This window comes from Rhincodon typus, chromosome 1 (assembly GCF_021869965.1).
Source record: "Rhincodon typus isolate 14 chromosome 1, sRhiTyp1.1, whole genome shotgun sequence".
Lineage (NCBI taxonomy): Eukaryota > Metazoa > Chordata > Chondrichthyes > Orectolobiformes > Rhincodontidae > Rhincodon > Rhincodon typus.
Genome location: NC_063332.1, coordinates 39,237,619 through 39,263,046, shown reverse-complemented (window position 1 = coordinate 39,263,046; position 25,428 = coordinate 39,237,619). Strand labels below are relative to the sequence as shown.

Below are 25,428 nucleotides of genomic sequence, written 5' to 3'. Positions count from 1 at the left end.
AACTTGGAGGTGGCAGTGTTCCCATATATCTGCTGCCCTTGTCCTTTTAGTGGTGGTGGAGGGATTGGATATTTATGGATGTTGTGCTAATCAGAGGACTGATTTGTTATAGATGGTGTTAGGCTTCTTGAGTGTTGTTGGCACAGCACTCATGCAGGCAAATGGGGGGCGCTACTTCCAAATTAAGTGCATTCTTTCTTAATTTTAAAATTATGCAAAGTACTCCAGGTCTAGTTTCACCAAAACCTCGTACATTTGTGCCTCAACTATTTTTACTGCTGCTTTCTCTGCCCATTCCCTTCATCCCTGTCCTACTCCTTTTGTAATTACCCTTATTTAATCTTAACACAGTTGATTCTGATCCACGTTCCTCCCTCTCAAACGGAATCCTAAATCTACCATTAAAACTCTTTTCACTGTTTTCTAGGTGACATTTATTAAACCTGCCTCATTAATATCACCAGATTCAAAATAGCCTGATCCCTGGTGGGATCTACAACATAATGTATTTGGAATATGTCACATCTATGCTGTGTAAATTCTTTTTCATGGCTTCCTCAGCCAATCTGTCCCATCTTTGTGAAGGTTAAAGTCACCCATGAATTATGTACTGCCTTTGTAGATGCCATATGATCTAATTTTGTTTCTCTGTCCCACCACATAACCACTGTTAGAGGGCCTCTGTAGACCACTCCGTCCAGTGTCCTTTATTTCTTGCCTCCACCCATTTGGATTCTGTCTTCTGATCCAAGATCATTTCTTGCTATCACACATAATCCATCCAAGGTCAGAAGTCAGACAACATCAGGTTATAGTCCAACAGGTTTATTTGAAATCACAAGCTTTCAGGGCATAGCCCCTTCATCATGTGAAGGACTTCACCTTGTGACTTCAAATAACTCTGGACTAACCTGGTGCTTTCTGATTTGACTTTGTCCATCCCAGCACCTTCACATCATAATTGGTCCAAACCAACGTTACCCCACCACCTTTTCCTTTCGAAAAGTTATGAACCCTGAATATTTTTGGTTCCTCGCTACCACCTTGTAACCATGTTTGTAGAATGGCTATAATATCATACTGGTTAACCTGTACTTGTGCTGCTAATTCATTTGTTTTGTTCTGAAAAGTACACACTTTCAGTAAAGAGCTATTAAGTTTGCCTTTTTACCACTTTTTCCTCTTGATCCTGTTTAATGCTATTTTTCTACGCTTGTACACAGTTCTTATTACTCCATGTCTGATTACTGTTTATCTTCTTAGAGTCATACAGCATGGAAACGGACCCTTCAGTCCAACCAGTCCATGCGAACATAATCCCAAACTAAACTAGTCCCACCTGCTTGCTCCTGACCCATATCCCTCCAAACCTTTCCTATTCCTATATTGATCCAAATGTTTTTTAAACTTTGTAATTGTACCCACATCCACCACTTCATCAGGAAGTTCATTCCACACGTGAACCACCCACTGTGTGGAAAATAAAATTGCCTCATGTCACCTTAAAAATGTGTGCCCTAGTCTTGAAATTCCCCATCTTAGGGAAAAGACAACTACCATCAATTCTATCAGGTTATCTCTCAACCTCCTACGCTCCAGTGGAAAAAGTCCCAGCCTATTCATATAACTCAAACCTTCCATACCTGGTAAGTCTCTTCTGAACCCTCTCCAGCTTGATAAAATCCTTCCTATAACTGGATGACCAGAATTAGACACATTATTCCAGAAGAGGCCTCACCAATGTCCTCTACAACCTCAACATAATGTCTTAACTCATATACACAAAGGACTGAGCAATGAAGGCAAGTGTGCCAAATGCCTTTTTAACCATCCCGCCTATATGTAACACAAACTTTAGAGAATTATGTAATTGTGCCCTAGGTTCCTATGTTCTACAACACTACCCAAGGCCCTACCATTAATTGTACAAGCCCTACCTTTGTTTGTTGTACCAAAATGCAATATCTTGCATTTATCCAGATTGAACTCCATCTGCAATTTCTCAGCCCATTGACCCATTTGATGAAGATCCTTTTGTAATCTTAGAAAACCTTCTTCACTGCCAACAATGCCGTCAATTTTGGTGTCATCCGGAAACTTACTAATCATGCCTTCTATATTCTCATTCAAATCGTTTATATAAATGACAAACAAAAGAGGACCCAGAACACTGCTGGTCACAGGCTTTCAGTCCGAAAAACAACTCTTCACCATTAGTCTCTGTCTCCTGCCCTTAAGCCAATTATGTATCCAATTGGCAAACTCACCCTGAATCCCATATGACCTAACTTTACTAATTAGTCTACCATGCAGAACCTTGACAAAGGCTTTACTAAAATCCAAATAAACAACATCTACTGCTCTGCCATCATCAACCTTTTTGGTAACTTACGCGAAAAACATAATCAAGTTTGTGAGACATGATTTTCCTTGTACAAAACCATTCTATCTCTAATCAATTTTTGCCTCTGTAAATGTCCACTAATCCTATCTTTTGTAATCACCTCCAACAATTTACCCACAACCAAAGACAGACTTTCAAGTCTATAGTTCCCTGGTTTCTCGTTACAACCTTTCTTAAACAAAGGTACAACATTAGCCACCCTCCAGTTGTCAGGCACCTCACCAATAGTTACAGACGATGCAAATATTTCTGCAAGGGATCTCGTAATTTCCTCCCTGACTTCTCCCAACATTCTGGGATACATTAGGTCGGGTCCTGGAGATTTATCCACCTTTTACATTCTCTAAGACCTCCTGAACCACCTCTTCTGTAATGTGAACTTTTTTTTAAAACCAAAGCTTATTTTTCTACATTCTCTAGACTCCATTTCTTTCTCCACAGTAAAAACTGATACGAAATATTCATTTAGTATCTTTCTCATCTCTTGGGGTTCAACACAAAGACAACCTCCTTGATCTTTTAGAGGCCCAACACTCTCTCAAGTTACCCTCTTGCTCTTCATGTATTTGTAGAAACTCTTTGGATTATCCTCAACCTTATCTGTCAATGCTATCTCACACCCCTCTTTGCCTTCCTGATTTCTCTCTCAACTCTTGATATCAAGAGATTCAATTGAACCAAATTGTCTGTATCTTTTAAAAATTCTTTTATTCTTGACTAGAACCTCAATATCTTTATTCATCTATTGTTCCTTAATCTTACCAGCCTTACCCTACAGTCTAACGGAACAAAATGCCTCTGAACTCTCGTCATCACTCTTGAAAGGCTCCCACTTATCAGACGTTCTTTTACCTGTGTACTGTCTACTCCAATCAACTTTGAAAGTTCTTGTCTCATACCATTTAAAATTTGCCTTATTCCATTTAAAAACTTCAATTTTTATGGAAGGCTTATCCTTTTCCATAACCATTTTGAAACTAATAGAATTACGATTGCTCGACCCCACTTTTACTTCAGTCATCTGCCCTGCCTTATTGCCCTAAAGAAGGTCTAGTTTTGCTCCTTTCCTAGTAGGAGCATCCACATACTGATTAAAATTTTCTTGAGCACATTTGACAATTCTTCACCATCCAAACCTTTAATACTATAGTAATCCCAAACAATGTTTGGAAAATTAAAACCCCCATTATTACAACATTATTATGCTTTTGATATAATATATATGATCTCCCTACATATTTGTTTCTCAATTCCCCTCTCTTACTGTGGGTGGGGGCGGCTATAGTACAATCCCATCAGTGATCTATTCTTTCTTATTTGTAATTTCTACCCTTTTATTTTCATTGGATGATTTTTCAGAAACATCTTCCCATGTTACCGCAGTAATGTATTCCTTAATCAAAAACATTACTTCCCTCTCTTTTCTTGCCTCCTTTTCTATCCTTCCTATAGCATCTAAAACTGGGAACACAGAGCTGCCAGTCTGGGCCATCTCTCAGCCAAGTTTCTGTAATGACTATGGCATTCCAACCCCACATTCTTAAACATGCCCTGAGTTCATCAGCCTTACCTGTAAGACACCTTGCATTTAAATAAATGCAGTTTAGTTCTTCAGAGTTAGTACATATTCTGACTCTGTCTTATCTTTGTTTTCTATTTGACGTGTTCTCCTCACATTCAGAACCTATCCCATCAATCCTTCTATTTACACTGCTACTTAGAATTTCTCCACTTGCCTTCTCTATCAGTATAAAGTCTCCCTGCTAAGATAATGGTCCCCTTCCACTTCAGGTTAGACCCATCCTTTTTGAACAGGTCTTTTCTATCCCAAAAGACATTCTAATTGTCCAAAAACCTGAATCCCTGAAGAATACATCAGCTCTCCTTTTAAGCTTTTGTTCCTTTCGTCATTTGAGTTTGACATTAGGAGTAAACCAGAAATTACTACTTTTAAGGTTTTATTTTTTAATCTTCTACCTAACCTCTTAAATCCATTCTGTACTGCTTTAATCTTTTCCCTAAAAATGTCATTCCTACCTATGTGAACAATAATTTCTGGTTTCTCAATATCACCTTTAACAATATGCTTGAAATGTTTAGAAAAGTCCTTAATCCTAGCACCAGGTAAGCAACAAGCATCCTAAATTTATGCTCACTGCCACAGAATTGCCTTTTTATGCCCCTAACAGGAGAGTCCCTGATAACAATAATTCTATTAATTCTATTAAATCTTGTCAAATGCTGCCTAACGTAAGAATTGTTCTAAGTGTCCAATAACTGACTGTTCCTTCCATCTTCCTCGAAGAGACTGTTACCTTCAACTTCCATACAAGTTAACAGGTTTTTCTCTTCAAATCCCTACAGCAATTAAACTTCACAAGTACTTCACTGGCTTATTAACATTTTATTGCCTCAGGTTATATTTAAGTTCTAAATTTTTGCACAAAAGCAAAATATTGCAAGCTGCCTGACTTGAGGTATTTCCAGCATCTTCTAATTTTATGTCTTTTGAAAAAAGATTCTTTCTTGGGATGTGTGTGTCACTGGCAAGACCAGCGTTTGTTGTTAATCCTGAATTGCCCTTGAACTCAATGGCATGCAATTCTGTTAGCTGCATTGCAGTGGATTTGGAGTCATGTCGGCCTGACTAGGGAAAGATATTAGTGAAATGATGTGCTTTTATGATAATTAATAGTCCCCATACTGAGATTACTTTTAATTTTAGATTTATTAACAGAATCCAAAACCACCAGCTCCATAGCGGGATTGAAACTGTGCCTTCAGAGCATTGGCCTCGGCCTCTGGATTACTAGTTCAGTAACATGACCAATGCATTCCTATCTGCGTAGTACTGATTTCTGATACTGGCAAAGATCAGGAGACCTGGATTTTAGTCCCAGCTGCTCCAGAGATGTGTAATAACTTCTATGTATTAATGGTTGATTAGAAAATAACAATGGACAAGGAACTTGATAAACACATTAACAACGATGAAGCTATTATTTTCTGCCGGATATATTTTTCATCTGGAAAACTCTTCTGCAGTAATGTAATCATAAAACAATTACAGCAAAGAAAGAAACCATTCAGCCTGTCAAATTCCGGCCAGCTCTCTGCAACAGCAAGTTAGCTTGTCCTGTTCTCTGATAACTTCTCAAATATTTTCCATTCAGAAGCTTACCCAATTTCACCTTGACAGCCAGGATATATGTCTCTGCTACCCTTTCAGATACTGCATCTCAGATCCTGACTATGCAATGTGTTTTTTTTAAAAACAATTCTTTCCACATGTTGCTTTTGGTTGCTTTGCAAATCATTGTAAATCACTGTCTTCTGGCCTTCTACCAAAAATGTATCACTTCAACTTCTCTGTCAAGAAGATAATATTTTGCCGTTGGTCTAATTCCACCTCAACAATGCAACTTCTGTCAGTGTGCTGCATTTGTGATTGTACTGAGAAGTCTATACAGGTCGCCAAAACAAAATATGCAGTGGTGATGATTTGTGAAGTGGAGTAAAACAGGGTGTTAATTCAGCCTGCAATTTATACTTCATACTGACATCACTTTCAAAACATAATATTTACCAGAAAAGAGCGTTGATGTTAGAATGAGGCTTAGACTACTCAGAATAATCACTTGCAAAATAGTAATGAACTCAACATTTGGAATCCTTCCAGATTTTTACTTTCCTTTTCTTTACCAGTTGAATACTAAAATGACAACAGAAATCATCACTGATGCCATTGCTGCTCAGCTGTGTGCAATTCGTGTCAAAGCAAGAGATTTTTTTGACAATGGTAAATGGAGTGATTGGAGTTCGGAAGTACTTGTCACTCCATGGATTGGTAAGCATAATTTATGTATAGAGCTACAAAAACATTTGAGCTGCTGGTTCAGTTGAACCTGTCTTATATACAATTAGGGTGAATTGCATAGCAACGTGACACGTGTGTATGTACATTTGTTTGAGAATTGCGTGACACATTTTGGCCATGGCTGAGGGAGATGTGTGAAAATAGAGTTCAAATTCATTGCTGTAAAATTAGCTTTGAAAGATAGTTACACTTAGCAGTAATAAATTGCTTTAAGGAGCAAAGTCATTCTAAATGATGCATCTGACCTTCAAACACAAGAATCCAATGTTATTTTTCAATTTTTATGCAATACAAATATTTTCCAGACCCGAAACGTTAACTCTGATTTTCTCCTCACAGATGCTGCCAGACCTGCTGAGCTTTTCCAACAACTTCTGTTTTTGCTGCTGATTTACAGCATCCACAGTTCTTTTGGTTTTTTTTCTGAAAGCTTATTTGAAAAGAAAATCAGCGATTTTGCAAATAACAAGGGATAATGCTTTTCATTTGTTCATAAAATTTGTGTGAGTGACACTAGCTAAGCCATCCTATATTGCCCAACCCTATTGCCTTAAAGGTGGTTGTGAGCTGCCCTTTTGAACCACTGTAGTCCATTTGATGTAGTGGACACATTGTTGTTGGGGAGGGCCTAGCAACTTTAAAGGAATGGCAAGTGTAGCAAGTCAGCATGGTGAATAATTTGAAGGGGAACTGGCTGGTGCTGGTGTTCCCATGTATCTGCTACCCTTCTTCTTCCAGATGGAAGTTGTCATGGGTTTGGATATTGGAAATTCTGTGTATATTTGAACCATATGCTTCGCTTGAAGGGAGAACAGACTGAAGTGGAATTCATTGTCTCTTTTCAGCCAACTTACTTAACCTTCAGTTGCAGAGTAGTCTTTAACATGGCAATCTGAGAAACAAAAAGGAAGCTGATTTTTACTTTCCCCCCGGTAAACAATACCCAAAGACCGAGTTGAGTGGTCAATGAGGACATGAAAGAAGTAAATGTCAGTCCTTTAATTTCAGTCAGATTGTATAACACGAAATGTCAATTAATTATGTACCATTCTACGGAACACTGTTTTGCTTCTACAGTCCAACTGTGCAAAATGCTAATTCATATTGTTGACTACTCATCTGAACACTTGTAGCTAATTTATCTTCTGGGATTTTGGAAATCCACATCAATGTGTTTGGATAGAATTGACTTAATGTTACAGTAGTAATGCTGAAGTCATCTTCTTTCCAAGCTAAAATTGTACATTATACAAAGTTGCTGTATAAGAAGCCTCTTTTACGGTGACATGTAAAACACTTGTGTAACATTTTTGGCTTTGGAAATCTATTAATAAATCAACATTTATCCATTCCAGAAACCACTACAGAAAATATCCAATCTACTGTCACCACGCTGATGATGGACTTTATACACACTCAAAGTCAATCGACAGACCCTACCCTCTCTTCAAACGTAATCCTTTCAAGTAAGATGAGTCTGATGCAACTTTTGGTACTGTGTCAAGGATTAGTGTTTAAGGCCAAATGCCACTAGGAAATAGGTCCAACTGAGGAGTGGAAAATGCTGCTTGTGTGACTATGTCCATAAATTATATAGGGAAAAGGAAACTGGCATCAACTTTATTTATATTATTAAGCCTGTATGAACACTGCACCACTGGATCCATCTGTATTGGGTGTGTGTGTGTGTTTGTTGTGTATACATACACATGTGCACATTCTATTAAAGCAATACAGACAGCTCTCATTTCAAGATTTTTTTTGGAAAACTGAACTTGAATGTTAAATCAAATAATAGGAGTATCTTTCTCTGAATACTGGTATACCAAAAATTTTAATTCATAAACTATTGAACACCAGGTGCTGTGCACAAGATACTTTGTTTTCCAAAAGACTTTTTAATATTGACGTGAACAGCAACACGAGTTGTATTGTAGAGCAATTCGAACACAGTAAAAACAAAGTTGCATAGCTTATTACAAAAGCATTGATTGGACAAAAATTGAGAACAAGCCAAATGAGGTAGTATCGGAGGAGGTGACTTACCATTTGACCAAAGGGCTGGAAAGAAAGTAAGAGAGGCGAGAATGCATAGCATTTGAGAGGGAATTTCAGGAAAAAAAAAGCCAGGATTTTTTTTAATTGAAATCACTAGTTCATTAGATGTTTCTTGGATATTGTAGGTGGAATTTAATGCATGCCTCACAATGAGGCTTTTAGTGAAGGGGCATATAATCAGGTGGGAGGGTAAGCGTAGAGACCGCTCTCTGCCACTGACCTCTCCTCCAATTAAGTCTGTGGAAAGAAGTGGTCAGAACATTCGCAGACAGTTAAAGGGTGTCTGATGATTGTTTAATTTAAAACTGAATGTATGAGAGCTGTTCCAGGGATGAGGGACTTCAGTGAGGGGTGCTTATCAAGTTTGGAGGAGAAATGTTGAAAAGATATTTGATGTAAAAGATCATGAACAGTCTAGACAGAGTGGAAAGGAATGCTAAAGAAGCTTGACACCACCCAGGACAAAGCAGCCTCCTTGATTGGCACCACATCCCCTCCCTCCTCCACCAATGCTTAGTACACACTGGTGCTATTATCTACAAGCTGCACTGCAGAAATTCAGCAAAGATCATTAGACAGCAGCTTCCAAACCCACTACCACTTCCTTCTAGAAGGACTTGGAAACTCTTGCTGGGTCAAAAATCCCAGAATTCCCTCCCTAAGGGCATGTAGGTCAACCAACAGCAGGTGATCTGAAGTGGCCTGAGAAAGCAACTCACCACCACCTTCTTAAGGGCAATGTCTCAAGTGAATTTAAAGAAAAGGGTTGAGAATGAAGGAATATAGATTTAAGTGATTGGTAAAATGAACTAGAGTTTACATGAAGAAAAGGTTTTTTTTGCATAGTGAACGGCTAGACTTTGGAATGCACAGCCTGAGAATGTGATGGAGGCAGAGTCTCTGTGGTTTTCAAAAGGGAATTGGACAACTATATGAAGAGAAAACAATTGCATGGCGAACGGGAAAGGCACAAGCAGTGTAGGTCTTGCAGAAAGGCAACACAGACTTGACAGGCAAATAATCTCCTTCTGTGTTGTAACCATTTTTTATGATTCTATAAATTTCCCCCCTCAATACATGAAAGTAAAATAATTTCATAAACAACAATGAATGAGGTCCATCTCTTCAAAAAAAAACTGAAATTAATGACCAATAATAAAATTTAGATTTTGAGACTGATTTTGGGCAGTGTTTTGCATATGGTCCCATATTTGTGAATTAATTTACTTCGATTATTTTGACCACAGGTTCTGATGTACTGGATAGAAATATTGTCGTACTGATCTCCATCGCTGCTTCAATTGGAATCTGCATTGCAGCCACTACATTTGTGTTATGGTATTAAAACAGTATTTGTATTATTTTTGATCTCATGTTCTTGAGTTTTACTTATAAACCCAGCTGATATTATGACGGAGAAAGTCAGATTGAAGACTGAAATTCGGCTCGACAGATCCTATTTTGTTTTATTTAATAAAGTGGTTTTATTAATCAAAAGCATGCATTGCTAAGGTCTGGTTTTAACAAAAAACCGGAAGTTTATGCAAAAGAAAATAGACGCAATCAAGCTGCTTAAATGTGACACAATTTGAAAGGTTTTGAAACATACAATAATCCCATCTATCCTAGTGTCATTACTTTACAGTACTTCAACACCAGAAAGATTTTACTTTTCAATCACATAGAATCATAGAATCCCTACAGTGTGGAAACAGGCCAATCAGCCCAACAAGTCCACCCAGACCTATCCCCTTACCCATACCCTTTCCCTGTAACACCTACATTTCCCCTGCCATTCCACTTAATTTACACGTCCCTGGACACTACGGGAAATTTAGCATGGCCAATCCACCTACCCTGCACATCTTTGGACTGTAGGAGGAAACTGGAGCACCTGGCAGAAGCCCATGCAGACACAGGGACAATGTGCAAACTCCACATAGACAGTCGCCGAGGGTGGAATCGAACCCAGGTCCTTGGCACTGTAGGTCTCTTCCCTGATTCGTCATACAAATGAGCTTAAACTTTCTCAACTTCAAATAACCTATTCATGGTTCTAACCAGACACTTCTGATCCAGAACTTTCAAATTAAAATCCTTACATTTCTTAACTTTTCTGAACTATCTCTCTTCTCTAAGAGAAGCTGTTCCACGTACCTAACCTCAACCAGGACATCTCTAAACTAGATGCAAAAATGCACCTCCATGTTTATTCCATCTGCCTGTAAAACTCTTCCAATGCAAACAAATCCATCTCTCATGGCTCCAAAAATACTGGAAGTTCATCATTATACCCCCTCATATACACAGACCAAAACCCAAATACCATATTTACAGTCCAAACTGAAGTCCAATGTGATTAAGAAAGACTGTTCTGTTTTATTCATTAAATGTGAAGAACATTTAAGCAATATTATTTTCAATATTTCAATATTGACTACTACACTCCATATCCCAGAAAAGTAGACAATAATCACTTGCCATTTCCAACTGTATTGGAACCAATACATAAAGGTGTGATAAAGATTTACCTATCATGCTAGTTATAGCTTGAGTAATAAGTAGAGTATACAGTCATTCTGCTTATGGTTCGTTAGTTATGTGCCAAGATTCTTGATTAAATTTCCATCATGAGATAAAATAAATCTTCAGTATGCTGGCTCATTAATCAGTGTAATTAGTTTTATGAAACAAATGTCACTGAAACTATTGAGAAGAATATTCTTCTATTTGTATTTTCTTCGCAGGATCAGAAGACGACGACAAGAGTCAGATATGAATGACATTCTGACCAAGAAGGCACTGTCTCTTTGTTAATGTGGTATGTAGTTAGCTGGGACAACTCTACTCTTTACCTTTGTGCAACCTTCACTTTTAGAAAATCTGAGATTTATAAATGAGGCCATTTAAGCAATGATTTAAAACCCAGCTTTTTCCCCCTCTGGTGTGTTTGAAATTAAGTGTCGTATTGATACAGTACTGATAGGCATCAAAAACTTGTACAGTTTCAAATTTGATGTGTTCGTAAATGGCTCAGAACAAGTTACCACTTGCCCTTATTTTTTCACACCCCCCCACCCCCTTAGCCAAAAAGACAGGTGAAATGACATAAAAGATGAAGAATGGTACAGAAAAAAAATACTTTGAAGGGTGGATTTTGGGTTGTCACTCGGTTACTGGAGTCTATTGAATGTTGCTCGATTGTTTTTTTTAAACTTTTTATATAAAGTTATTATAATTAATTTAGTTTTTTTCCAAAAAGAATATGAACAATGTGTGAGTAAGGGTACAGTATGTGGGTGTTATGCTAGGGCAGGCCAAACTGACTAGATGGTCTTCACTTGTCATTTTTCTTTGTTGCATGACTAATTTTAAAAGAAAATCTATCAGTAGACTACATGACATTGAATTTGCAATTTTATGATGACCATTGGCCATTTTATCACTAAAGATTTCTGCTTACAGCTCAGCATATTGTTCTGAGCGAGAATTCTGGCTACTATGTCATATGGAGGACCTCTTCACTGTTGTACAGTTCTTCAACTAACTGAAAAACATTATGAAGGAATTGATCACGGGGCTTTAAATTGAAGGACATTTCCAGAGTTGCCAACTAAATGAATACTAGATTGAATTGTTTAGTTATCTTTCCATGATCTATTATTGTACGTTCTTTTATTTCCACAAAGGTGTTTAAATGAAATGAATGCTAACCAGTTTTGATACCCAATGAGATGTTGTACTTCCTGAATACAATCACTCCTTGCCTTTCATTTGATTTTGCAGTCACTAATACTCTTCCTAAAATTGTAGTTATGTTGCAGATTTGAAGTAAAATCATTTGATGTAGTTTTATTACTCCTCTAGAGGTTGCATAATGAGGAACATGAAGAACCTGACAAGTAACCTATAAAAGGTCTCTGTTTTATGGGTCACACCAATAGGAGTATTATGGTCAATTCTGAAGGTGACAGAAAGGATAACTGCTAGGGGAAAAAAGTGGTCAGCATGATATAAAGGTTACAAAATGGCTGTAGTGCTACAGATCACTCCATCTCTATTGCTTTAGTGACCTGCAGCATGATATTGTTGCAACTTGCAACAAGATTACACCAACAAGTAGAATTAAACTGAGGAAAACTTATTTTTTGAGCAGATAACTGAGCCTGTTTTAGACTTTTGTGCTTATCTTAAAGCACAGCCTTTGAGAAATGGATTTACTGTGACAATAGGACTTTCCTTTGGGGGCCATGGGGGGAGTGTGTGGAAAGAGGAGAAGGGAATAGGTAGAGGAAAGGAAAAGTGAAAAGGCAAATAATTTATTGAAGCTGATTAGCATATTCTGTAGTATTGAATTGTCTATTCAAGGCTGGTCATTTTAATCAAACAAATGTTCAGAGTACTGAACTAGTTACAAATATAGTGCAACATCATCCAATCCTTGAGATAGGTTTTTAGAAATGTAGACATTTCTATAGTCTAATATTGGTCTATATCATTTACAGAAGTTTGGAATGGTTTGAGGCTTTAAAAACGTGATGGTGAATTGAACGTGTTCAAGTAGTGAATACTCCTCTATAGAGCACATGGAGAAAGGACAGTAATTTGGCATTGGGTATTGATTCAAAGGCAACATTTTAGTATTGATTTAAATTATTGTGGAGAATTATTGACAAGAATTAGTCAATACTTGATTGCAAAACTGTTACAGCACCAACCCTATCTGTGCCACTACTCTAAGAGAAAGTTACTTAGTCACTTCTGTGCTGTAAATGTACATATTTCCCTTTTTGAGTACCAAAACTGAATCTGCCCCCTGCTACAATCTCGCGGAATGCTTTCCTGATCCTACTAGTGAAAGCTTTTCTCGTGTCACCATTTTCTCTTCTTCCATAACTTTAAACCTGCAATTCCAATTTTGATTCCATCAGCTGGCATGATGGGAGATTTGAATTCATGTCCCCAGAGCATTGCCCTAGCTCTCTAGTTTACTATTCAATGGTTACCATTACATCATCATGTACCAAGGTTGAAAAATATAGGTCTACTAGATACCTATATCACAGGAAACGGTTATACAAATTGCAGCATTTCACTTCTTTCTATTCTTCCCCCAAACAAAATATCTGTTTGACAAATCATGATAATTTCTTACAAAAAGAACTATAATGTATAAATATTATAATTTTATGTTGGTTTAGATTCTATATAAATTGAATGTCCCTTTGTGCCAATCCAACACTTAAGTTTTTACGGCTTTATAATTTTGATTACCTTTTAATTCCAGATAGATCATATCGGTTGCAATTGTTGAATAAAGCTCCAGATTTAAAATTTGAGGGGATTGCACTACTGTTATTTAAATACACCAGAGTGTGTGTCAGATCGTGGTCCCAGATTGGCTGATTTAACTGGAGGGCCATACATAAGCAACACTGAGTGAGACTTTGCAGCCAATCAGTGTAGGTCATCCAGAGACGATTACTTAAATGAGCCCTTTATCCTTGTGCTTCATTTCAAATCGAAGTGTGCATTTGAGATTATTATATGATGAATAATGCGTTTGAAACATAGAAGATAGGAGGAGGCCATTCGGCCCTTTAAGCCTGCATCACTATATATCATGATCATGGCTGATCGTCCAACTCAGTGGCCTAATCTGCTTTCTCCCCATAACCTTTGAACGTATTAGAGGCGGCTAGATACAGCATTTGGGGTGAATGGAATCAATGTTTTGGCATCAACTACTTCCTGTGGTAATGAATTCCACAGCCTCACCACTCTTTGGGTGAAGAAGTGTCTCCTCAACTCTGTCCTAAATCGTCTATTATGAATCCTCAGACTGAGAGCCCTGGTTCTGGACACACTCATCACGGGAACATCCTGTATGGTCCAGTTAGAATTTTATAAGTCTCCGAGATTCTCCCCCCCCCCCCCCGCCACCCCCCTCATTCGTCTGAACTCCACCACAAAATGCTAACCTAATCAATCTCTCCTCATACGTCAGTACTGCCATTCCCAGATCAGCCTGGTAAATCTGCGCTGCACTCCCTCAAAAGCACTCTCTCAGAAAAGGAGACCAAAACTGCGCACACTATTCCAAAGCCCTGTATAAATGCAACACAACCCCTGCTCCTGTACCTGAAACGTCTCGTTGTGAAGGCCAACATACCATTTGCCTTCTTTACGCCTGCTGCACCTGCATGTTTCCCTTCAGCGACTGGTGCACAAGGATGCCCAGGTCCCGCTGTACACTCCCGTCTCCCAAATTACAGCCATTCAGGTAGTAATTTGCCTTCTTGTTTTTGCTTTCAAAGTGAATAATCTCACATTTATCCAAATTATACTGCATTTGCCACTGATTTTCCCATTCACCCAACCTGTCCAGGTTATGCTGAAGGATTTCTGCATCCTCATCACAGTTCACCCTCCCATCCAATGTGGTATTGTCTGCAAACTTGGAGATGTTACGTTTTGTTCCCTCATCAAAATCATTAACATATATGGTGAATGGCTGGGGTCCCAGTACCGATCCCTGTGGCACCCTACTAGTTACTGCCTGCCAATTTGAAAAGGACCCATGAATTCCTACTCTTTGTTTCTTCTCTGCCAACCAGTTTTCTATCCACCTCAATACACTTTCCTCAATCCCATGTGCTTTAATCTTGCACAATAATTTCTTATGTGGGACTTCGTCAAACGCTTTCTGAAAATCCACATATACCACACTAAGAAACAAATCCTGAAGTGATGTCACCCACCCCAACAAACCAAAACACTTAAATAGCAAGCAGGACCGAACACTTGCGCTTCACCAGAGGTGCACTGATGACATTACCTAGCATGGTGACAAAACGTATATGAACAAACTTACCAGCTCGGTGAGCAAATCAACAACTGCATTCCACATTGTATCAGAGATAGTAGGAACTGCAGATGCTGGAAAATCTGAGATAACAAGGTGTAGATCTGGATGAACACAGCAGGCCAAGCAGCATCATAGGAGCAGGAAGGCTGACTCATATTCCGCTTGGGAACCCTGCAGCCCAATGGTATCAATGTGGATTTCACTAGCTTCAAAATCTCCCCTCCCCCTACCGCATCCCAAAACCAGCCCAGCTCGTCCCCGCCTCCCTAACCTGTTCTTCCTCCCACCTATCCCCTCCTCCCATCTCAAGCTGCACCCCCATTTCCTACCTACTAACCTTATCCCGCCCCCTTGACCTGTCCGTCCTCCCTACCTCCCCACCTACACTCACCTTTACTGGCTCCATCCCCGCCTCTTTGACCTGTCTGTTTCCTCTCCACCTATCTTCTCCTCTATCCATCTTCTATCCGCCTCCCCCTCTCTCCCTATTTATTTCAGAACCCCCTTCCCCTCCCCCATTTCTGATGAAGGGTCTAGGCCCGAAACGTCAGCCTTCCTGCTCCTATGCTGTGTTCATCCAGCTCTACACCTTGTTATCTCCGCATTCCACATTGACTGGCTTCCCCCTTGTCGATTTAATTACATCTTCATACAATTTCAACAGATTTGTCAAGCATGATTACCCCTTTCATAAACCCACGCTGACTCTGTCTGATCCTGCCACTGCTTTCAGTCCTTGATAATGGATTTGAGAATTTTCCCACTACTGATGTTGGGCTTGCTGGTCTATAAATTCCCTGTTTCTCTTTACCTCCCTTTTTGAATATTGGAGTGACATTAACTACCCTCCAGACCCTGTAGAATCCTGGAAGATGACCACTAAGACGACTAATTTCTAGAGCCACTCCCTTGAGTACTCTGGGATGTGGATTATCAGGCCCTGGGGATTTATCCATCTTCAAACCATCAGTTTTCCTAGTACATTCTCTCTATTAATATTGATCTCCCCCAATTCTTCCCTCTCACTAAATCTTGCATCCTCCAACATTTCTGGTATTGGTTCTGTCTTCACAAAAGAGGACACAAAACAAAAGTACGTATTCAGTTGCTCAGCCATTTCTTTGTCCCCTATTATATGTTCCCCCATTGCTGTCTTTAGGGGACCTAACACCTGTCTTCACCAATCTCTTTCTCTTCACGTACCTATAGAAACTCCTAGTGTCAGTCTATATGTTCCCTGCAAGCTTACCTTCCTAGTGTATTTTCCCCTTCTTAATCAATTCCTTGATCCTTTAGAATTCAGCAAACTGCTCCCAATCCTCATATTATTTGTCTTGGCCAATCCGTATGCTTCTTCCTTGGATCATATACTATCTTGAATTTCCTTTGTAAGCCATGGATTGGCCCTCTTACCCATTTTGCTTTTGTGCCAATCAGGAATAAACAGTTGTTGCTGTTCCCCTGTGCGTTCTTTGAATATTTACCATTGCCTGCCTACTGTCACACCTTTAAGTAATCCCCAATCTATCAAGGCTAACTCTCACCTCATACCTTCATAGTTTCCTTTATTAAGATTCAGCACCTTAGTCTCCAAATCAACTACCTCACTCTCCACCTTGATTTAAAAAAAATTCTTATCATGTTGTGGTCACTCATTATGGTTTGCTACATTCTTGATGCCTCCATGATTCCCAGTAGACTGATAATGCAAATACTTCCTGCAGTAGTATGAAATGAACCAGTGCCATAAGATTCGGCGTGTGCACACTGGAAGTGTATTTTGTGTTGTCTGCAAGGTTTAAAGTTGTGACTGCATCCTAGCCTAACCTTTGCTCAGAAGCAGGGTTTTTCAGTCACTGGCAGGCACTTGTGCAGGACCTACAATGAAAATGAGTAACATAGATGTGGGAACAGACAATAGGCTCCCCGTGCTTACTGATATTTACAACAGTCCCTTTTTAGTTTATCCTTGTTTCATAACTGGTACCAAAAAATGCTACACACTGGCATCACAGTGATACATAGACTTGTATCGATACTAAACCTTAAAAGCACTTAAATCAGTCATTAAGAAGCATATTATCAATCATTTACAATCCATAATATGTGATGTTAGTTTATTAAAATGTTAACAGGTTCACAAAGAATCAAGTTTCTCCAAATGTTCACAACCTCTGTCATTCGTTCACACTGAAAATGACAAATTTTGCAATTTTATAAAAAGCTTGTATCACTTTTGTCTGAGCTATGAATCTAGTTACCCGAGTTGCACATGTATTCAATACTTCGAAATCTACCAATTACCTTATTTCTGATATGCCAGAGCATTGTGACCTCTCGTGTCCATTTCAATATAGGGTGAGAACTGTCAGAGTATCCTTACAAGCTAATAACGTAAATTGCAATGTCAGTCACTACTGCAAAAAACTAAGTGAGAAAACTGCCATCCATTAAGTGATTTTGCTAATAATTTTAAATGTGTAACTCCAGAAACTGCTGTTCTCAGAGGCCCCAATACAAAATATTATTCGAGTGCTCTCCAGGCTAAGACTTCTAGCACCAGTGGATGCACCATAATTTGCTGGAGCTAAAGAACATCAACCATTGTTCTTGCTTCTGATCACTTTGCAATCCAATAGCTTGAAGTGTAGAGAGATGTAAACAGCTTAGATGCAATGGCCTATGGCACCAATTTTTCATGGTTGCTCGCACTGGTTACTTAAGTAATATTTAAGGGCTACTTTTTCTATGGAACCATAATACTATGTTTTTTAATTTAAGAAATTGCCTTGCCAAAGATGACAATTTTGTGCTGCAACTTGGACAAAATAATACAGATGGGACCATTTAGGGACAGCTGGTACATGGGAACCTGCAAATTGCCCACTAAATCACTCATCACCCTGACACGGAACTACGTCGCCTTTCCTTCAATGTTGCTGGGTAAAGTTCTTGGAAATCGCTTTCCTACAGCACTATGGATATACCTGTACCATGTGGACTGCAGATGCTCAAATAAAATTTTCTCCCTTCTCAAGGACACTTAAGGATGGACCGCAAGTGCTGGCCACACTAGGTTTACCCACATCTATAGTATAGAATAAAAAAAAAATTAAGCTATGTGATGCTTTTATTTAAAACAATACAGTTCAACCACAATACATCTAACCATAGAAAATTAAATTTTACATTGAAACATTTCTGCTGTTTTTGGATTAGACACCACTCTTAAAACTGGCTATGATAACAGGAAGAATTAATTATTGTTAGGAATTTCCGCTGTTTGTTTTCAGGCTTTTGAGGTGGCTCTAAAATTAAGCTGACTCTTTTGGAGTAATTTTCAATAGTTTAAATTTAGGTGTTGAATTTCCACTGTAATGTTAAAATGTTTGTTTGTTGTGCATAATCCTACCTTCAACTGTATTAACCAAATACCACACACACCAGGGATTTTCTTAATGCAACTTTTTAATAATTGTTTTTAAAATGCTGCCCTATTGCCGGTTCATGACAAATTTTGCATTGAATGGGAACTTCTCAAAAACACCTAGATGACTAACTGTGCCCAATGCAATCGGACTGATTTTTAGTTTGTCTGAGGCAGGCATGTTCAGTGGCAGCTAATCACCGCTCCCTCCAGCATGATGGTTCATCACACTGAGTTCCCATCAACTTGTTACGAGCTGACTAGCAAACTTGTCATCCAATTGCAAGCCTCAACAGTGGTGTCCCTCTCACTGGCAGTTTCTGGGTCCGAAAGACTAATACTTAGGGATCCAAAGATGAGAAGCTAAATTTCCTTTTTTGCTTCCGTTGGGAAGGGTGGGCGTTATTGGGCTCAGAGGGGAGGCTTTCCACGGCCATTGCTGTCTCCGATTCTCCTCCCCCCACCCAATCTGACAGGTCAAGAAAACCTGCTACTTTCCTTGTCTGCCAGGAGACAGATGACAAACTTTTAACAGATGATCAGGATAGTGATGAGTAAAGATTCTTAAGTGCCAAGCTGATATCCTTAAGTGGCTGATAACTCATCATTGGGCCTTTGTTTCTGGTGAGAAGGGGGTTTGCATCTCTCAAAGGACAACTTGCCCTTCTCAGCACCTTCAGGGAGTGGAAAATTGCAGCCTCAAGTTTAATATAGATCATAAGGTAAAATACATGTTTTTCAAGCTTCAATAAGCCAAATACTCTTTCCTTATTCTTTGTAATATGAGGTGCCAACTTTAAGAAGCGAGGGGGGGATATTATAAAAATAAATAAATTTCCAGCTGATGTCATACTGTAGTGTTGGGCTGATTAAGACTGTACTTGATAATTAGATCTCTTGTAGTAAGTGAAGGCCTTATTTTGATATTATCTGATGAGGAAAGAATTTTGGTGTGTGTGGGACAAGAGGAAGGATGGTGTTTTCTTCAAGCTCTGAATAATTTTAAGTTTGTTTTTATTAAGGAGGATAGATGATCAGCAATTTCTGTCTCCTGGTTGGGCTGAATGTTGATTAATTAGTCGTCCTTTGCTAAAAGAATTATCAGAGATCACAATGTGACACCAACCCATACAGGCCTAGCACGTGGTGTTGAATAATTGGTTTAGCCCTTACAAATAACAAAGTAACAACTGTTTCTAACACAGTTTCTCTTGCATATAATATTACTTTGTCTGCAATATTTATAAAGTATTGATGCCTTATGGTAAAACTTGTCCTATTTGTAATTATTTCATTTGGGTAACTAATAATTTAGTGAAGGCAGTATGGGTATTTGCCAGTCACCAGGTTCAACTGCCAACCAGACTAACTACTGGTTGCACTAGCACATGTTTTGTAGTACTCTGGGCAACTGCCTCACCTTTGCATTTTAGAGCCGTTTTCCAGGAGGGGGAATATATCATTGGAGATTTGAGCTGTTTGAGAAATTAAATATCTTCTCTACTAATTTCAAAATGTTGAATTTAGATTTTACAGTACCTCAAAAGGACAAGGAAATATTTCACTTCAAAATCAAAATGTAAAATTTGTAGTTTTATTGAGATAACTGATAAATCTAATGTTTTTTAAGAGTCTAAATTTGGAATTTACTGGATTATTTGGTACGTAAGTGAATGTTTGGTGACAATTTGATGTGTTTGGGGGGGAGGAGTGTGGAGAGAGTGGGGAGACCTTTTGCAGTAGCTTTGCTGCTGAGAAAGATTTTCAAAAAATTCAATTGTCAATGCATTACATTTTTAATAGCTCCAACAAAATTACTAAGTACTTCAAATGTAAATTGTGACCACTTACTGGCTATGTACCAGCTTTATTCAACACTTTATTGTATCTGTAAAATTTTTAATAAGCTATTACCTGTTGGCTCCCGAAAACTGCCTCCTATACATAAAATATGATTTTTTTTAAAACTAGAAAAACAATTGTTGAAATTTATTTTTACCAAAACTATTTTGAGTAAAGTTTATCACAAATCTTTCATTACAGGAAGTATTGTTGATTTAATTGCATTTGCAGTTTTTTTTAATGAATGCCAGAAAATGTCTTGTTTTTCACTGAATGTTCTATTTTGTCATATTGCAATTGGAATATTCTTATAACCAATCACATTTTGAAAATAAACATTGTTTTGAAATATGACATTAAAGCTTTTTTCACATTCAATTATACTTGTGCAGGACAAAACAAAATAATTTTCTCATTGCAGAGTTTTATAATGTTTAGAGATGTAGGCCTGGATTTTCATGGAGACTGTGGCACATCCAAACAGCCATACATACCCAATATCTGGAGGTCTCATCCCCATATTCAGCAGAAACCATTTTATGGGGGTGGGCTGCAGGTGAGGGAACTGGGGGGTACACATGACTTGCACATGTGGGAAACCAGAATTCAGCAAAACCATGTTAATTCAGCCTTATTTTCCGTGGAGCAAGGGCCTTATTCCACACTAAATGAAGGGCAAATAAGGTATGTAGAACTATCAAGCCAATGACTACCTGTGTCCAAGTTGAATGAAAAATGTTTTAACAGTTTCAGTAAACATTTGTTTACATGAAGTATTATCATTATAGCATTGTCTGTTTTGCATAACCCATTGGGTAATTAAAAAAAGACTGTCTTTTGTGGGATTATGAATACAGTTTTGTTTTTATAACAGATTAAAAACTTCATGAGATTTAACTGCATTGCACGGGCAATCTATAATATTCTTAAAACTTTACTTTATCTCAGCATGACTCCTGAACCAAGGGAGTTAATGGAAAAATTGGATTAGCATGGAGGATGAGAGTTGAAGATTGGCAATGTACCCACATGGGAAATAGGTAGAGTGAGGATGAAGGTTAGAGGCTCTAATATTTAGGAAAGCAGCTGGGATGAATCACAGAAACCCAAGTTGGGCAATTTTTATATAGCCTGACTCAGCAACCCCTGTGGCACCTGCATCTCTGTTTGGGCCAGTGGTCCCAACTTCATTCTTAACCTGTCCCTGCACCCTTTGGAGGAGAAAAAAAAAACTCGCCGTTCAGGGCGTTTTGTCTCATGATGGGTGTAGGAGCAGGAAGTTTCCAAGTTCCATACACACACCTTGGGAATGAAAATCAAGGCCTGAGAATCAAATGTTTGGTTTACATGTGATGCCAAAGGTGGACATAGCGAACAAACCAGATTGCTGAACAGTATTTAATTGAATCTGGAAAGCCTCTGCAATTAATCAAAGAATTTCATAGAAAATTATAATCACAAATGTGTAACTAAAGCAGGTACAAATCTGATTAAATATCAGCTCATTAACCTAGTATCAATCTTGGTTAAAATAACAACCAATCTAAGCAACAGACCAAAACAATTTCTGTTAGGTATCACCAAAATAACTTTTGTACATATAGAGCCTTCAACATAATACACAGTCCAAAACACTTGAATGGAGCATTATAAAGCAACATTAACCCATAGATTACCACCGAGAAGAAGGGCGGCAGCTCCTCCAGGTCCCACATCACCCAGCCTTAGAATTATCTATCACCATTCCTCATGTGTCACTGGGTCAAAATCCTGGAACTCCCTCTCTAACAATCCTATGGGATTATAGTTCAAGTTGTTAGGTCACCATGACCTTCAGGACGGCAATTAAGTGTAGGCAGTATGTACTAGTGATGTTCACAGAATCCCTACAGGGTGGAAGCAGGTTATCTGGCCCATCAAGTCCACACCAACCCTCCTAATAGCATCCTACCCTATAACCCTGCATTTCCCAAGGATAATCCACGTACCCTGGACATCCCTGGACACTATGGGCAATTTAGCATGGCCAATCCACCTAATTTTTGGACTGTGGGAGGAAAACCAGAGCAAACGCACACAGATGCTGGTAGAATGTCTGTGGAGGTTTGCACAGTCATCCAAGGATGGAATCAAACCTGGGTCCTTGATGCTGTGCAGCAGCAGTGCTAACCACTGAGCCACTGTGCCTTGCATTTTTGCAAGATTTGTTAATGGTATGTATCAGGGCACATGACCAAAAACTAGATCAGAGATGGGTTCTAAGAAATGTCTTAGCATCATATTATGGTTAAAGTGAAGAAGGAAGCCAACCAACCCATCAAATGTGTGTTGGCTCTGCGGAAGAGCAATTTACATAGTCCACTTTTCCTTTACATTTGTACCTTTCCATACCTTTTCTCCTGCTGTTTCCCCTTAAATGTGTTCGGATTCTCACATGGATCTCTCTATTCTGTTTAGACCCTAAGATGTTAAGCAACTCTATCCTTCTAGAGTTGTGTGAGAATAAACCCAGCATTTCCAATCTACCCTCATACTTGATATGTCTTGTCCTTGGCACCATTCTTGTAAATCTTTTACACCCTCTCTACAGATTTCCCAGCCTTTCATTTGAAGCTAAATCAGTGTTGAGTTTCATCATAACACCCTTGATTTTACACTTTAAATTTCTAAAGCCCAGGATTTGTATGCCCTTCACTTTCCTAATCTTCTCCTATTACTTTCAAATATTTGTGTATATTTATCCAAGGTGTCCCTATTTATGCACTCATTCTTTCCACCAATAGGTATCACTTAATTCTTCTGTGTTAAATTTGTACTGCCGTGTTTGTCCATTTCACTAGTCTGTTAATGTTTGCATGATGTCTTTCATTATCATTCCTGCAGTTGACAATATTTCCAAGTTTTGTCATCTCCAAACTTTGACATTGTGCCCTGTATGATCATTAATATGGCATCATCAAGTCGTTTAGCAGTCCAGCCATCTGTTTTCAATGTAGTTGTTTTCAGCTAAACACTGGATTATTGCTGTTGTTCCATTATAGTTGAGTCATATACTCTAAGATTAGTTATGATAAATAGTTTGAATACAGGGTTGGACTTTTTTTTTTACATTGTACTGAACACTTAAACGGGACTTAAGCATACACAGAATGAACTTTAAAATTATATGTAAAATAATATTTTACTGAAGACTCAATTTAAGGTTTTCATTACTTCTCTGAGAAGGAGTGAGAAAGGAGGAAGAGTTAGAGTGCACGTGCATTGAGTTTTAAGATGGCAGGACACGTTCAGTGGTTAGCCAAGTACAAAGGATTTTAGGCTTCATGAATAGAGGTATTGAGTACAAAGGCAGGAAAGTTATACTGATCATTAAAGGTCTAATAAGGCTACATGTTGAGATTTGGTCACATGTTTAGGATGGGATGTGAAGATTCTTGACAGGAGGCAGAAGATATTTTAGCAGGATGGCTCTACGGTTGGGGAATTCCAATTACTCGCTAAGGTTAGAAAAACTGTGATTGTTCTTCTTGAAGCAAAGGAGATATCACGGAGATTTTTAGAAGCGTACGTGGGAAACTTTCCTTGTTTACCTGTTAACAGGTTGGTATAAGGACTGGGGTATTTAAGATTTTGGGCAAGAAATGCAGAACGAATGAGAGGAAGAATTTTTATGTAGCAAGTGGTAATGATGTGAAACTCACTACCCATGAGGCGGTGGAAATGGAGACATGACTTCAAAAAGAAATCATTACAGCACTTGGAAAGGCTTAAACCTTCACACTTATAGGAACTGGACACAGATACGGAACTGACTGACTCATTTAGAATGGATTGAAAAGACCTTTATGCTGCAAGTAACTATGGGCCAGATCTTTTAGGCCATGGATAGCTGGACATCAGAAGTACTGTGGAAGATGTACCACGGGATCCCTCAGAATCTCACTGCATTCTCTCTTTGGGAATTGCCAGGGAAGTTTGAACCTCTGACAAGTAATTCCCATGTTCCTTTGGATTCTCTAAAAAAGTCTCCAACTCAGAGTTTGAGCAGTTCTGACTTACTTATTTGGAGACTTATCACAGAATCATTAGATAGAAAAAAAGTCTAAATTTGGACTCTTCCCCCTCAAATTCCTGATTACAATCCAATCTGAAATAACTAGTCTAATATCCTACCCAACTCCCTCCTGACCCTGACACTCCACCTCTTACACACTTACCTTCTTTTGATTGCATTTCAAAGAAGTTTTAGGACATCTGAATGCTATTTATCTGAATACTGCAGCTAATGTTGTAAAAAGGGTGTCTGGCTTCTACACATTCTATGTGATGCTCCTTATTAAGATTCCTGTTGGTGACTGGTATTGTCTCTTTGAAATTTAATATGGAATTTAATTGTAATATGATCACCATTCTCAATAAATCGTTTACTATGACATTAAATCAAGTTTTCCTCATTGCACAATATTACATGTCAAATAGCTTTATCCCTGGTTGCTTCCACAGCATATTGCTTCAGGAAACAGTTATGAAAGCATTCTACCATCTCAATTTCCAGAACATCCTTGCCAACTTGATTGGTTCACTTTATATGAACACTAAAAAGAGTTCCCCTCTATTACACTGTCTTTGTTACATGTTCCAATAATTTATCATTTTAATGCTCTGGTAAACAGTTTAACTACTGTTCGAATCCTACAAACTATTCCCACTAGTGTTTTCTGATCCAAGATACTTTTTTGAGAATGTCCCTATGCCACCTTTAATTATCAGAGCCACAACTCCTCCCTTTCAAATCCTAGTCATCTTTTGGAAAATGTTGCTTACCATGGAGTATTTCCCAACCTTAATCATCTTATAATTATGCCTTTAAAGGCAGGTAGATCTAAATCATTTATCTATTTTTTACAAATGTATTCTTAGGATGTGGATGTTGCTGCTAAAATAAAAAGTTA

The 25,428-nt window shown here is 38.4% G+C and overlaps 1 protein-coding gene across 1 annotated transcript in view; it reads left to right on the top strand.

The window, feature by feature from the left end:
- il11ra (interleukin 11 receptor, alpha) overlaps positions 1 to 20,805 on the top strand; it is a 48,875-nt gene extending 28,070 nt beyond the window's left edge. Inside the window, exons 5-9 of the mRNA XM_048602449.1 lie at positions 6,110 to 6,251; positions 7,637 to 7,747; positions 9,587 to 9,677; positions 11,087 to 11,160; positions 17,989 to 20,805. Coding sequence (XP_048458406.1) covers positions 6,110 to 6,251; positions 7,637 to 7,747; positions 9,587 to 9,677; positions 11,087 to 11,156 — 414 coding nt within the window. The 3' untranslated portion in view covers positions 11,157 to 11,160; positions 17,989 to 20,805. The remainder of the gene's footprint in view (positions 1 to 6,109; positions 6,252 to 7,636; positions 7,748 to 9,586; positions 9,678 to 11,086; positions 11,161 to 17,988) is intronic.
- Positions 20,806 to 25,428: the final 4,623 nt, after the last annotated feature.